Source organism: Anas platyrhynchos, chromosome 1 (genome assembly GCF_047663525.1).
Source record: "Anas platyrhynchos isolate ZD024472 breed Pekin duck chromosome 1, IASCAAS_PekinDuck_T2T, whole genome shotgun sequence".
In the NCBI taxonomy this organism is placed as follows: Eukaryota; Metazoa; Chordata; class Aves; order Anseriformes; family Anatidae; genus Anas; species Anas platyrhynchos.
This window is the reverse complement of record NC_092587.1, coordinates 193,749,287-193,765,829: the sequence shown is the minus strand read 5'-3', so window position 1 is coordinate 193,765,829 and position 16,543 is coordinate 193,749,287. Positions and strand designations below refer to the sequence as shown.

Genomic DNA, 16,543 nt, shown 5'->3' with positions numbered 1-16,543 from the left:
CCACTGTACTGTAATAATGATCTAAGCAAACCCCAGTATATGTATATTTACTTTTTCTATTTTAGATATTGATATTAATTGACAAATTATGTTATTTGTGTCTATTTTTCTGTATAAAGAGACTGTAACAAGTCAGAAAAAGGTTGTATTTGCTGAATCAGACTCCTTCATATTTCCCCCAATATTATGTTATTTACCACATAGTAAGATTTTTTGTATTTTTCAAAACACTGATAGTGTTTTGAAACTTATGTAAGAAGTACGTTTCATCAGTTTTCAACTCCATTAATTCTCTACAAGTAGCAGAACTCACCATCGACACCATTAAAATATTCCAGATAAAGATGTAAAGACTTTCATACAATCACGTGATATGTTTTAGAAGTAGACCTAGATAATATTGTCTTTCCTTTTAAAAGAACGGTCACGGCATAGACTGCCTTTTGTCTTTACTCTGTTTTTTCCCATTGACCCATCAACATGTCAACAACCCAATTCATGTGGGGTTTTTGTTCGTTTGTTTTTGCCTAACACCTTTCCATTTTTACAGTCTTAAAATATTTAAGGAAAAGTTTTGTAAATTTATTTCATACTTTTTTTTTTTTTCCAGATTAAATTAAAGCTGTTCAATGTTGGGAGAAAACATCTCCATTTGTTAAAGAATTCATGGAATGGATTCATAAATATAAAATGAAATGTCTTTATTTTCAGTGAATGTCACTTCTGTGAACATCAACCAATTATGCAAACAATGAGAAAGGAAACATAAACAGAGTTTATTTTTGAAGCTGTGAGGCATTGAAAATAAGTTTATATGCCTTTACTTTATTCATTTCATTCCTGAAATTGAAGCAGTGTAAATATCTGTAGTTTTTGGTTTTCTGATTATCTAAATCATTAGTTGCACTGGGCTCTGAAAATTTCCATATTAAATTTCATTTTAAACAGGAGTTTATGACAGAGAAAACTTTTATTCATAGTTTCCTCTGTATTTCCAAACAATCTGTTCTTTAGTAAATTTTAACTAAAATATCATCTTCAGTAATGAAACCTAGAGATGTTTTATAGAAGTTCAAGTTATTCCTTATAAAGTTCCATAAAGTATATTTTTTCCATAAACAGCCGTTAATACCCCTTCTTTTCTACCTGTGTTAATTATTTTCTACTAGTGGACATTTCAAAATAGAAATTGGCTCTGATGTTTAAGGCAACTAAAACCGTTCACTCTTACTCATGAAATCTTTTATGTCTACTTTTATAACATAGGGTCGTGACTGAGACCAAACATTTGACAGAGATATGAAGATCATCAGATATTTTCCACCCACAGAACACTTCTTGCCTCATTAAAGTTACCAGGATGAAATGTTTTTAAAAGTTGTACAAGGGTGATAGCACCAAATATATATATAAGCAAAGAAACAAAAGCAAGCATAGGTGATTGTGAACTTACACTTAGAAATATTTAAATATTCTTGGAGTTTTTTTTCTGGCCTGTTTTAGTTTTGTTATCTCTTAGATAACAAGTTTTGTTATCTCTTAGATAACAAAAGCCTAAGGTTTTTTATTGTTTATTTTTATTTTAGTTTAATAATGTCTTTTGTCTCTTGCCCAGCAAATTTCCAGTACCTTTTTGGTTTCATTGAACTGTTTTTTGTTATTTCATTACAGAGCAGGACTGAGATGGTTAATGGTGTACTGATGATCAACAGTGTGAATGTCTCAGATGCTGGAATGTATCAGTGCTTAGCAGAAAATAAGTATGGTACTATTTATGCCAGTGCTGAGCTGAAGATTTTAGGTGAGTATTATAAATAAATTAATGAATTAATTAAAACAAAAAACAAAACAAAACAAACAAAAAAAAAAAAAACAGACTGTTTCTTTTTTTCTGTTTGATAGTTACATTTGTTCTTGGCCTCTTATGATAAAGAATGGCTTCTGTCCAAACTTAGCAGAACAGATAATAGTGGGTTTTATTGTTATTTCTGATGGGGAATTTTATTGCATAGGAGACCACAGATCCTTTTTGTAACTGAATGCTTCCATTCCTAAATTACTGACTTAGTTACATTTTGTATCTATTTCTCATATAAGTCTATATCAATTTAAAATACATGGAAAATATTTTTTTCCCTCAAAAACAAATGCAAGAGAGAAACCTAGAGAACTATTAGACATTTTAATCTATGTTAAATTAAATTATTATTTAACAAGGGCCATTGTTCACAGGTGATTAAGCATGAAGTTACTTCTACAAACTTGAAAATTTCCTAGAAATTCACCAGGGCTGATTGAATAATGGCAATTGTATATTTGAGCTAGTATCACCCCATATTAAAGCAAATATACTATGTAGTGTTTCTCAGTAAATGTAGGAAAATTTTCACCATTCACAAGTTGAGGAAGGGAGTTAATGAAGAAAAAATATGAAGCATGCCTTACCAACTCTGGTTTTGTATAAAGCAAAAAAAGTAGCACAAAACAATACAGAAGTGATAAAAGGAATTACACTGTGATAAATGAGGCAAACTTGTAAGAGACTTATTTTCTATAATCCAGTGTAGTACAGCTGGAAGACAGGTTTCTGACAAAGTAATTCTCTGGTCATGTCAGAAGTCTCTGCACTGCTTAAACCTGGAAAATTTCAAAACCTGCACCTGGGAATCCTTCTTGAAAAATCCCAGTAAATAAATAATAAGGCTGAAGTTACTGAAATAATATAATACATTTGAGCTAAAATTTGTTCTTTTCTGAAAAAAGTATGTAGTGCATTTCCACTACTTCCTAGCTGGCCAACATTAAAATTTCAGTGTTAACTCTTAGAAATATTTCTGTCTACCTACAAATTACACAGTTAGTGGCTATACATTTCCCATCATTTTCCTTTGTCATTTCAGATATAGTCAACAAAGAGGTCCCAGTTAGTTACAAAGTTCTCTTGTTCTGTTTTATTTTATTATTATTATTATTATTATTATTATTATTATTATTATTATTATTATTATTATTATTATTATTATTATTATTATTATTATTTGTTTTGTTTTTTGTTTGTTTGTTTGTTTGTTTGTTTTCCTATACCTAATTTATAAGGTAGTTGTACAATTTCTTTGACGTTCTGTAACACGGAAAATGGGCGATATATATTACCACTAAAAAATCAGCCTTTAATTCTGTCACTTGAAATTGTACCCCTGTTAAATTTTAACCTTAATGTTGCATTAATGTGGTAGTTTTTTTTTTATTATTTTCTGGATTATTAAAAGGAAAAGAGCAGAATAAATTGTCCATATAAATAGCATGGCATGAAAATTACCCAAAATAACATTAGAAAATATGTGAGGCAGTGAAGTATAATATGTTATACATGCATTTGAGATGTTTGTGTTATGAGGGGAGTTGTGTCTATTTTTGCAAAACAGCTTTAACAAAAACACAAACAAATAATATCCCATAGAATCATAGAATCATCCAGGTTGGAAAAGGTCTTCAAGACTATCGAGTCCAACCATCTAAACATAAGTCCTTTTAGTGCTATGTTCACACTTCTCTCAAATACCTCCAGGGATGTGGACTCCTTCACTTCCCTGTACAGCCCACTCCAATGCCTCCAAAGCATTCAATTGCAGAATTGTCCTTTCTTGTGAAATTACAGTAACGAGTAACGTTTTGTGATATATTTGTTACCTTGGCTGTTTTATTGCAATCAATGGGACTTATTGAAAAGTGAAAAGAACAAAATATGATTAAATACCTTATGTAAATACCTTTTCAACCCCCAGCATTTAGACAAAATATAAAATGGGAAGCAACAAAATTGTTCCAAAAGTAAAATTTTAATAAGAAATAACTCTAGAGAGTGCATTTTGGATAGCTGTGGATTTTAATTTTCTTTTCATTTTGAACTAGTTACATATAACAAGCTACCAGAGAAATCCAAAAATTTTAGGAAAGGTATAACCAAATCAACTGTAGCATTCAATTTCTAAAGGTACTGGTTTTCACAAGCAATCTTACTTTAGAATGTTTACATGGATGACATCTCACTAATTATTAACTTGAATAAATTACAGGCCTACCATCTAGTCTTGGCTGCAGTTTCAAACATCTTGTAAAATTCTATCTAATCTGTGGTACAATAAGTTTCAAACCTAAAATTGAAATTCTTTCCCCTAAACCAAACTTTATTAAAATGTAGCGAACTGAAAAACTGTGATTTTTCTCTGTAGTGTTAACATGTTTCTTTTCAACAGCTTCAGCTCCCACTTTCCCACTAAATCAAATGAGGAAAACAATAATTATTACCAAGGGCCAAGAAGTTGTCATTGAGTGCAAGCCACAAGCCTCTCCAAAGCCAACTATCACTTGGAAGAAAGGAGACAAAGCTTTAAGGGAGAGTAAGAGGTCAGAAGCCTGTTCGGTAAACTAATTATTGTGTTTGCATGTCTGATTCTGTGATACTAAATGAAAACACAGCCATTGACAATAACATGTATGTAAGCATGTCTATGCCATACTTTTTTCAAGCTACTTAGTCTTACAGTAGTGACTTTATTGTTTCCACAATATTGAAAACTATTATAATAGTTCAAAGATGCAGAAGATGAAAAGAACTTGTTTGTTTTATTTTTCCTCTATTTCATGTTACTGATTTGTGAATTGGTTACTCATTTTTGAATCTGTGTTTGAGGGTATTAAAAGTATACAGACTGAAGTAGTCAGGGCTGCATAAAATATCAAATATTTTTAAAAACTATTTAATATAAAAATTAAAAAAAAATGAAAAAAAAATCATTTAAATGCTTTTAATAAGGCAGATTGGCAGATTGGTCGTATTGGAAGTCCATCTATGAATAGTTTTAAAATGATTCAGTGAAGAAAAATGTGATTCTATTACAGGATTTAATTATACAAGTAATTTCTGTACTCAGCAGCACATCTGTTTAACAGAATATGTTTGATTAAATAAGTTTCGTCCATCTCTGTACATTAAAGGTAGTTTAAGTACTGTGGGTTAACTGCCAGCTGTAATTGCACTTTACAGGATTGGATGTCTGTGCACTAGAATAGTTTCGCCAGCCTGCATATGGTCTTTAAGTATACACAGAGATCTTATCTTCCTTCTGGTAATGTATATGAATGAACCAATTAAACTTACTTGTGTGGCATTAGTCAAAAAGTTAAAAGCAAGGCTTTTTTGTTCATTTGTGCAATACTGATGAGAGCAGTAGAGCACATCTCTCCTTGTTAGCTGCAAAAGGCATTTCATTCAGGTGAGTTTTATTTTCGTGTCATGCTACTTTTTCAAAAGGAAAAAATGGATAACCTTTCATGTCATATTGTCTCTTGGGGGAAGCAGAGTGAACCTGCATTATATTAACCATTTTATTGACAGATCTGAATTCTACATACTGATAAGGCATGATAGAACAACATCTACAAAGATGTTAATATAAAATATTCCTTGATGTCTTTAATGCTATAGTTATGTAGCTTGCACTACGTGACCTGTTCTTCTCATCTGCACAAAACTCATTATGGTTGCTCTGATCAACACATGTAAATCATCTTTTTAATTAATGGCCAGTAAAACACTTTGGTAATTACCCCTTATCTGTCCAAATTGAGCCTAACTCTGAAATTAAAATATCATAAAGGTGAAATCTGGAGCTACATTTTTGGTATTTGCAGCTTTTGATACTTGTTTATTTTGGCAGAGCCAGGAGCAGGAAATGATGAAATATGGAAGATTAAAAGAGATATTTGAACTGTTTCAAATGTTTGAAAGGTTGATTTCAATTTAGCTTTTAGTCAGCTGTTCAAGGAATCCTTTGTGTCATTCAGAGCAATTCACTGATGTCTATTATGTATCTTGGGGAACAATATCTGTTTCAAGGGAACTCTGTTCTGCCTCTGTATACAGTATTCCTCACACAATAATAGAATCTGTTTGAAGAGCAGATGAAGAAAGCAATCATGATTTTGGTAAAGTAAATGTAAATCAGTAGCATTAGAATCTGTGTTTCCATTCAGTAGAGTTAGAATTTATGTTTCCATGTTGTAGGCAATCTGAGAAAGAACCACTGGAAGAGAAGTGTGTAAAAGTTTAGGGAAAAAAAAGGAAAAATCTGACATATTTTGAGGAACATGTTTATGTATGTTACATTTTTTTATTATTATTATTTTATTTTTATTTTTTTCAGAGATAGCTGATACAAATATCAACAATAACTGAATTGTCATGTGAAGATGTCATGGAATTGTCGTGTGATGAGTTTACATAGAATGTTAGTCCATCAAAGATAAAAAATAATAATAATAATAATTAAAAAAAAAAAAAGTAAAGAACACTAACATTCTGGTTAAATAACAATGAAAGCAAGAAGAGCTCAGCCTAATATGATTTTCTTCTATAGCTTTTTCATCATCTATGGAGTGTTGGTAGAACATGTGTTTTGCTAGAAAAAGGAATTTGCACCATTTAGCTACATCTGTGTGAAACAAAACAAAACAAAACAAACAACAACAACAAAAAACCACCACCAACAAAAAAAAATATCAATGAGAGCAATGAGAGCTTCCCCTCTACAGGAAAGAGGAAATTCCACTTGACTAGCTGACAAAAATACTTCACGTGACATTTCAGTTTGTAACTTTGCTAAAGAATGAGTTTGTGCCTGCAGAACTCATAGCTGGGCACATTTATCACTGAAGTCAGACCTTGACTCTACCTGATGGAACTGAATGCAGTCTGAAAGCCTTAAATGTTCCAGGTTGAGACAAAAAGTTAAAGTCTCTCACTTGACAAGGTAACTGTGGAAAGAGTCATCATGAGCTCCATCTTTTGGCGTTTTTTACGTATGAACTAATTATTCAACCCTCTTAGTATTCTTTGTCTACCTGTGCTAGGTTTGCTTTCCCTGGTGAACAGTCATTATTTTGAGCAGTGAGATCACTTAGAAAGCACCAGTAGACTAGAACAGATCTTTTAACTGTTTTTTGTTTGTTTTTTTTTTTTTTAAATAAGTTGCAAGGCTATAGAATAAAGTAGAAAAGTAGGATATTTGTAATTATTTGCTGACAAAATGTATAATTCTGAGTGCTACAGTATGCTAAATGTCTTAAATATGATGAATTTGCTCCTATGGAAAGATACATACTCACCAAACAATAGGCACAATGCATTCTATTAACCTGATTTAAAGATCAAAACCTGCTGCAACGGCCACATTTTAATAAAATAAAATATTTTTTTATTAGAGATCTACTATTCAGGAAAGTAAAACTCTCAAAGCATGGGGCACAGTCAGGGAAACTTGATTATACAGGGTATTTAATGGACACAGCATTGAAGAGGAACTATACATAAAACTCAAATCTCTTTCATATCACATCTTTCTTGGTGAGTCATGGTGAAACATCCATAAAAATATGAATTCATTGGTATTTTTGCTTTAAAGTTAAGAGGAGAAAAATAAAATACTATTGTTATACTTTCTTCTTTGAAATTGGAACACACCAGAGAACAGCAGCAGTGAGTTGGTAGACATACTTAATCTGCATATTTTCATTAGTCATCTGACAATAATTAATTTGTTTATGTATCTTTACTCACCAAGTTCCTCTAGAATTTATGGTCTCACAGGCTGATAGAAGGCTGCATGTCGTTTGTAGCAATCTGTGATAATGCATACTCAGGCTATTAATATGATGATCTTTTTAGTCCATAAGAATTTGGTAAAGAACTTCTGAATCTTTTAGTTCATTAAAAGTTTTGGTTTTATGAAAAAAACAAATTGTGTTCAGATTCAAGTATGAAAAACAAGTTTATTCTTTGATTTGTAATAAAATGTTTGGTTGGAACTTTAATTTAGGTCCTAGATAGGAACAACTAATCCGTGTGTAAGAGTTTGGTGATTTTTTTTTCTTTTTTTTTTTTTTTTGTGATGTTTCTGAAGAATTTCAATCAGATAAGCAATGAAACCCTCATAAGTAATCAAACCCCCATTTACAATTTTAGTATTAAGTTCTAGACAAGACCCAGATCCGAACTATTTAAATCAAAGTGTCTGTTTCTAATTTAAAGTTCTTTAACTTATTTATAAAGCTACAAGAAAGAAAGAAAGAAAGAAAGAAAGAAAGAAAGAAAGAAAGAAAGAAAGAAAGAAAGAAAGAAAGAAAGAAAGAAAGAAAAAGAAAAAGAAAACAACAACAACAACAACAACAACAAAGATATTTCATCAGATTATTTTATGTAGGCAGTAAATAATAGAATAGACTGGAATTTTCTGAATTTACTGTCATTTCTTCAGTACAAATCATGAGTAATGCTAATAATGACAATTGGATTCTAAATAAACGTTTGTTTTTATAAATTTTGTTTCTATGTTTTTATAAATTCTTTAAATTTTTCTGTTAAGGCTTCCATAAAAAGCTGGTATTTTCTAATGATATATTGCTGTATACATTTTTGTGAGCTAATGCTCCATTTACGATGATCTCTGTTTTGTCAATTTCTTAAGGCCACCTACCTTTGGTGCGTAGATTAACTTGTAGCAACTAAAGCTGATGTATCTGATGTATCAACAGATACTCTTGCGGAGTCATAGATGTTAAAAAGCATTATAAATCTTTGTTCATCTGTTTTTGTTCTTTCTTCTACATCTAAAATATTATTCTCATTAAACTTATATTGAATTTTTGCTTAAGCTCATTATTTCCATTACATATCCATTAATTATAGTTAAAACAAAATCACTCAAAACCACTCTAGCAGTGCAAAAGAGTTCTGTTCAGTCTCTATTATTTCTTGTCCATTCAGCTCACTAAGAAATAAAGAATTGAACAATTCAACCAACAAACTGAAGAAGCAGGATTTCTACTGGTCACATTTTGTGCTGCTTTATTTCTTTTTTTTTTTTTTTTTTTCCTTTTTGTCTCAAAATAATGTTATTTTGTCTTTTTAAATAATAATATTTATTTTGTCAATGTTTCTTGTATATCTCAATTTGGGTGCATTTTATCCATATATATATATATATATAAAAACATATGTGTAATATTACATATTGGTAATATAGATCTGCATTTATGTAGTCCTTTCTTTCTTATGACACATTCAAAACTTTCCCTTTCATATGGCTGAACAAGCTTGCAGAAAACTATTACCAGAAAGAGATCTTGTATTGTGATATTAAATTCCAAACACTAATACAGGATTGCTACAGTGTGGCTAGACAGAGAGGCAGAGAAGCCTGAGATGATTTTGTTATACCTACGTTCAGGTTAATACCAAAATCTTTGAACTAGAGAAGTAGTTGTCCTGTATGCCTTTGTCCTTTTTTCTGTCACCCTTTGCTATGCAATTAGTGGAAACACACAGAGCACTTAAATCTAAAAACATCATCATTCAAAAACTTAGAAATTGACATGTTTTTATATTATTCTATTCTCTCAGACTCCTTCATTTTGAGTTTTGACAGGTTCTTATTACAGTTCTACTCTTTGTTCTACTATATTTAAGGATCTGTCAATGTTTCCTTTCTAAGTTCCCATTTTTAACAGCTTTATAGTGCAATTGTTAGGGAAAAAAAAAAAAAAAAAAAGGACAAAAAAAAGGGTGTTTCAGAGCTGAAACAAGACAAAAAATTTTTTTGAGTTTGTAGGTGAAATTTGTATTTAATTTTAAAAAGTTCTTTGCTTAGTATGTGTTGCATTATGTTTTCAAATACGTACTTGTATTTGTATGCAATAGAGGCTTTCTTATTATAGGCTTTCTTCCCTATAATTGTGGTAGCATTCCAAAATGACTTCAGTTCCATCTAACTGTGGTATGTAAAATTTGCTTAATCTGAAAACTCTGCATTGTGACAGCAAAAGAAAGTTTATATGTAAAATAGGAGGAAAAGTATTCAGTTTGTCTATTGCATCAGTCTCAGCTGATATCTGGTACAAGCTTTCCTGTATCTGTGTGATAAGTCACACAGAGCACAGGAGCTCAGTCTACTATCTTTCCACTTTATGGTGAAAACACCATTTTTTTTCCTTTTAATAAGATCTTCAGATTTAATCAACTACATCAGCAGAATATTAAGTAGTCTGAATATTTTACTTTGTGTTCCCAGCATAATATACAAAGAAAATGGGCGCTAAGTTTCAATTAGTTTAACAAATAGTATTTCCATAGGCTACCAAACAAATTCAGTGGCTATCTACAAGGAAATGGTTATTTATAAAGAAATTTTTATCTAAAAGATCTTAAATGACATTCCTGAACTGAAAAATCCTGTTTTTTTTTTTCCCAGAAGTGGTATTCAGGATGACAGTTCCTGTTATTCGTTATTAATATAGTACTTGAGATATTGCTATAGAGCTATTTAGGCACTTGCTGTCTGTTCTTAAGGAAATAATGATTGAGCCTAAAAAAAAAAAAAAAAAAAAAAAAAGTGTGTTACTGCATGTATAACAGTGCATTGAAGCAAATATTATTTTAGAGAAACATTCTATTCCTCACTACTAGGGTTGATGTTTGAAGGCATGTCCCACCAAGGCTGAGTTCAAATGGGATTTAATTGTGTAAAACAGGCATGCAGTTCCTTTGGGGTGTCTTATTGCCCCCTGATTTTCATCTCCTGTGTCAGCAGACTACAAAACTCCCATAATTATTCTGTAATATCATCAAGCACTCGTGGATATTTTGGACCTCTTCAAACACCTACGGCAAGACTACACAGTAAAACTCAAGGAGCTAAGTCCCACCCTGTGTGGCCTTGCTTTTCAATATTTCCATACAATTGCTTTTCTTTATTATTTTTTATTATTATTTTTTGTTTTACTGAACTGTGGATATACCCCATAGCATTGCAAGGAAAAAAAAGAAAAAAAAAAAAAAAAGCTGAAGTACTTTTTAAGTTGCTAAAAATCACCAGATATTTCATGTACTATATATGTCTTTAATATCTACTTAAACAGCTCAACTAATTACCAGTTGAGCAAACAGTTCATAAATTCCAATTCTAATTGTGATTCATTTATTCATTTCTCTGTTGTTGTTATAAATGGTTGTCTGTTTGTGCACTACACAGGCAGAATGACAAGTCATCAGTTGCTTAAAGGTTTTTCTTTGCTTAAGGCTCTTCAGACTATGACTTTCAGCATAATTTGTCCTTAATAGAGACTACATCTAAAATTCTTGGGAATTTAAACACTTAACTTCATGCCACCAGCTGATCCCCAGATTCCCAAGTGGCACTTTAATGATCAGAAAGTAGTGAATATAGAAAATGCTGAGGACATTAAGAAAGAGAAACTTCATGACAGAAAGTCTTATCTTCCTGTGAGAGTTCTGCAAGTCACTTCTTTGCACTTTTTGAATAAATCATGGTCTAATTTAGCTGTGACAGGCTCATAATGGGAATTAGAGATACGGTTATAGAGTAGAAAAGGGAAACACTGATAACCTTGACTAAATAGTAAAAACAAATGGCAAGATCACCCCTTCACAAAATAAGGATCTTTGTTCAAAAGCCACACTGTTCAATAATTTATTGTACAATACAAATTTTGATAATACAATGATTTTAGTCATTCTCCTAAACAAGTCTGATTCTGACATAAAATCCCCAATTATCTCACTCATTAAAGAGAAAAAAATCATAGTATTCAATGAAACAGTTTCTTCGGAAGTAACGTCAAAAGATCGTAAGGATCTCAATTTCCAAATCATTTCCAAAATACAGAAGAAAGCAGAGAACATGAATAAAATAAAAATAAAAAAAAAAAAAAAAAAAAAAAAAAAAAAAAAAAAAACAGTGCACATCATACCTGGAATATTTCTTGCTTTGTGAACCTTACGCAAGAGACTTGTTTTTCTTTTTCTGTGAATGCATTTAGATCTGCTTTCGGTGGGAAAGTTACATTGCTGGATTTCCCTTCCCTCTTCTCATGTCTCTTGCTTTACAATGGAAAGATTTAGGGACCTGATCCAGTTGAGAAATAGTTCCTCTTACTTTATCAAGGTTATTTTTTTCTCCCAGATTTTTTCTCTTTTTGGCTGGTCACTCAGATGTAGAAATGCTTTTACCAGGACAGCCCGGGAGGGATTAGAGCAAATAGCCATGGACCATGAACAGGTGCTCACAACATAGGAGTGTCCAGGATAGCATACAAAGCATTTCACACTTTCTTGTGCTGTACTCTAACTGGGGCAGACGATTTATCTATACAAATAAATTAAAAACTGCCTTGTAAGGTTGCCTGGGATTGCACTCGGATGCAATCAGCTATGCTATTAAGCAGTTAGTCCCTGGCTTGAATTTAGTTTGCATCAAGTAGCTGTCCCCAGGTAGTCCTTAGGCACTTTAGGAGTTTGTGCAGGCCAAAACCCATTCCTTCTGGGCTGTCCGTGTTCTGATGCTATGTTTTAAAAGCTATCAGCATTTTCAGTATTTAATAAGTATGATGGTTTTACTCAGGTGGGTAGCCAAGCTCCACCATAGTTGCTCTCTCACTCCCCCTCCTCAAAAGGAAAAGGGGAGAAAATGCGATGAAAAGGGTTCAAAGGTTGAGATAAGGACAGGGAGATCACTCAACAATTGTCATGACAAGAAAAACAGATTCAGAGTAGGGAGACGGTAAGATTTATTGCCTATTACTAACAAGCTAGAGAAGTGAGAAACAAGGGAAAGAAACTAAAAACCACCTCCCCCCATCCACCTTCTTCCACCTCCTCCCCCTGAGCAGCACAGGGGAACAGGGAAATGGGGGTTGCGGTCAGTCTATAACTCCTTCATGGTCACTCTCTGCCCCTGCTCCCCGTGGGGTCCCTCCTACGGGATGCCATCCTTCCCGAACTGAGCCTGCGGGGGCTGCCCACAGGCTGCAGCTCTTCAGGAACTGCTCCCACACGGCTCCGTCCCACGGGGTCCATCCCCCAGGAGCAAACTGCTCCAGCACGGGTCCCCCACGGGTGACAGTTTCCCCTAGGCCTCCTGCTCCTGCATGGGCTCCTGTCCATGATCTGCAGCTTTAGCCCAGGGCCTGCTCCTGCAGGGGCCTCAGCCTTCCCCAGGCCACATCCTCCTGCTCCACCAGGGGCTCTTCCACAGGCTGCAGCATGGACATCTGCTCCATGTGGGACCATGAGCTGCAGGGGGACAGCCTGCTCCACAGGCCACACGGGAACTTGTGCTGCATGCCTGGAGCATCTCCTCCCACTCCTTCTTCACTGACCTTGGTGTCTTCAAGGCTGTTTCTCACTCTTCTCTCTCTCCCAGCTGCTGCTCCACAAGTTTTTGTTGTTGTTTTTGTTGTTTTTTTTTGGTTGTTTGTTTTGTTCTGTTTGGTTTTGTTTTTGTTTTTCCCTTTCTTAAATATACTCTCACAGAGGCACAAATAACATCGCTTATTGGGCTGTCTCTGGCCAGCAGTGGGGTCCTTATCTAACATAGGGCATTTTCTGGATTCTTTTCACAGAAGCTACCCTATGGCCCCCCAGCTACCGAAACTTTGCCACCTAAACCCAGTACAATTGGATGGAAACAGTTATGTAAAAACTGGCTTCAATATGTGGAAAATGTATGCCTATTTAGTTGTGCAGCATATGAGTCTTACCTCATTCAGAATCTCTGGGCATTATATACTGAAATAGTCACAACATAAATAATAATTTCTGTGGCTCAGCAACAAGTTACTTTATAGCAATAAAAAATATGTAGTCATGGGTCTGTTTTTAATTTATGAAGAAACTCAGAATTTTAAAGAATAAATTCCCAAGACATGTTGGGAAATTGGTGAAATGAACCTAAATTATTTAGATTGAGAAACCTTGTCAGGCTCCAAAATACAAATTTGGGTACATGTTTTTCCAATACCACTGTACACAGTTGAAGTGCATGTTAAGTGTAGTTCAACATGCCCTTAGGTCTATTATTCAGTGTCCATGACCTGTTTGGTGACTGCAGATAAAGATTTTATTCTCACGGTCTGCTAAAATTCACTTTGAACCAGAGAGCCAACTTCACGAGGAATATTTTTCCTTATCTGTCATAAATCAAAGATCTTTTCGAAACATTATCACTTATTCCATCAAGTTTCAGATGTTTGTTGTAATGAAAATACTAGCTACAGAATTAAATTTATTATTAAATTTCAATATTTAAAATGAATTTGGGGGAGATGAGGGAGGGAGATGATTAGGAAGAAATTAAAACCTGTGGGTTGAGATAAAGACAGTTTATTAAGACAGAAAAGAAAGGAAAATAATTAATAATAATAATAATAATAATAATGTGTACAAACAAGTGATGCACAATGCAATCACTCACCACCCACTGACCAATGCCCAGCTTATCCCTGAGCAGCCAGTCCCCCCACCCTGGCCAGCCCCCCATATTAATTATTCAGCATGACATCAGATGGTATGGAATACCCCTTTGGCCAGTTTGGGTTAGCTTTCCTGGGTCTGTCCCCTCCCACCTCCTGCTGCATCCCCCAGCTTGCTGGACAGTGTGAAAAGCTGAAAAATCCTTGGCTTAGTGTAAACACTGCTCTGCAACAATTAAAATATCAGTATGTTATCAACATTACTCTCATCCTAAATCCCAAACACAGCACCATACCAGCTACTAGGAGGAAAACTAACTCTATCCTAGCAGAAACCAGGACAACATCACAGTTTCACCTGAAAATTTTATACCAATTTATCTATAATGATGAACAATTTATCTATAAACAGACCCAAGGTATTCATTTATTCAAGTAATATGGCAATTAATATCACAAATCGGTTATCACACTATTTCTGATTATGAGTTGCATTCCTTGTCTTTAACACTATAAATCTCATATTCCCTTTGAGCAAGGTGTTAATATAAAAGAACTTCAGATTAAATGTTTCTCCTTTACAAATGATAGAAGGCAAGAATTTCAAAATAGGATATTTAGGAAAACCAATAACAGAAATGATCCATCACTGTTTGTAAATTATAAACACATTTAACAATGTGAAAGAAACTATTTCTAATATGATTTAGTTGTGCATAACATCTATTTGGCCTCATGAAATTACTAGCATTAGTGAGAAAAAAAAAAAAAAGATTCCACTGAATTTAATGACCTCCATGGATGTATTTTCTACATACATATCTGAGATTCCTGTATTTTACAGGTTCCTTTCGGTGACTGTGTACAGCAAATAAATGAAAAGAATGACAGGTATAAAAGAATCATAAGTGCTCACACAGCAAGGTTAAACATGTACCAAGACATTTATTAGACTAGCCTTGACAAAAGAGAACGTTTTAGTAAGAGCAAACTGAAGCATTTCGTATTTGTGAAGCCTTTTAATGAGCATCCATAAGCTTTGCCTTTCTATTCCACTTTTCTCTTGCAAAATCTTTTTGTAAATTACTTCTGTAGCTTCTGTTTCTAAATTTTAACAATTAATAACTTCCAAAATAATTATTATGTCACCTTTATCAGATTGTTAAAAACAAATTACTAAAACCAGCAGCAACATTAGTATCTGCACCAATTCACTGGACCTAATATAATGAATGCTATGCTTTCTATTCTTCTTTGTCACCATAGCCTGCTGTCTTTGTACACAGTCATAATATGCTTTTTGTATTATGTTCATTGGCTATTATCTCTTAGCCTGTGTTCACAGCAGACATAATCATCCTGAAGCTGGAAATTGTATGTTTTAAATTATACCATGGTGTCATTAAAATAACTATATTAGAGCCATTGAAACTTCCTTAAAGGATTAAAAATTTACAGCTTCTAGTTAAAAATTCAGAAAGACCTATGAGAAAAGTGTGTTATTTTCATATATACTGATTTAAGGTCACAATGCATAAAATCTCCTTATTACACAGTCTTATGTTGTTGGAAAATGATAATGGTATTTTACCAATATAAGGTGATATGGTACGATAAGAATACGATTCTGTAGGAATCAGAAAATGTACCTTCTGAAGCTGATAAATGTTTGATGTAGCTTCCAAAAGCCTTTCATTTTTACAAAGTTCTCAAACCATTGAGCAGAAAGTCCTTTCAGTTCCCCTTTTTCCTATTTTAGTAGGAACCATCTCTTTCAACATTCTCAGATCTATGCCTTACTGATTCTTCAGCAAGAACAGCTACAAATATTCAAAGGAAACTTGCTTGGACTTTTGTCTGTTTAGTGAATGTTTATTCATCATATTTTTTTTTTTCTCATTATATTTTTGTCATTTGATATCTAACTTTTGCTCCTCAAAAGTTTTTTATTTGTTTGTTTGTTTGTTTGTTTTACTATTCAACATGTTCAGCAGCTACATAACTGCAAAAACATCCTCTGGTGTAGAAGTTGTCTGGTCATTTGTAGAACATATACTTAGGGATAATATAATTATTATTTTTTTATATATTTAAAAAATAATAAATCATTATATCCATGTAATATTAGCTCTCCATGTTTATTACTTTTATTACCTTAGAACAGAAAATGTTTTTTGTAACTTGGCTGGAAATTCACCATACTCCAAAAAACAATGAC

The 16,543-nt window shown here is 33.1% G+C and overlaps 1 protein-coding gene across 4 annotated transcripts in view; it reads left to right on the top strand.

The window, feature by feature from the left end:
• Nucleotides 1-16,543, top strand: part of CNTN5 (contactin 5) — a 698,727-nt gene that overhangs the window by 561,924 nt on the left and 120,260 nt on the right. For all 4 annotated transcript variants that reach the window (XM_038176391.2, XM_072032765.1, XM_072032763.1 and 1 more), the window contains 2 exons: nt 1,672-1,801; nt 4,257-4,407. In XM_038176391.2, the coding sequence (XP_038032319.2) occupies nt 1,672-1,801; nt 4,257-4,407 (281 nt within the window). The remainder of the gene's footprint in view (nt 1-1,671; nt 1,802-4,256; nt 4,408-16,543) is intronic.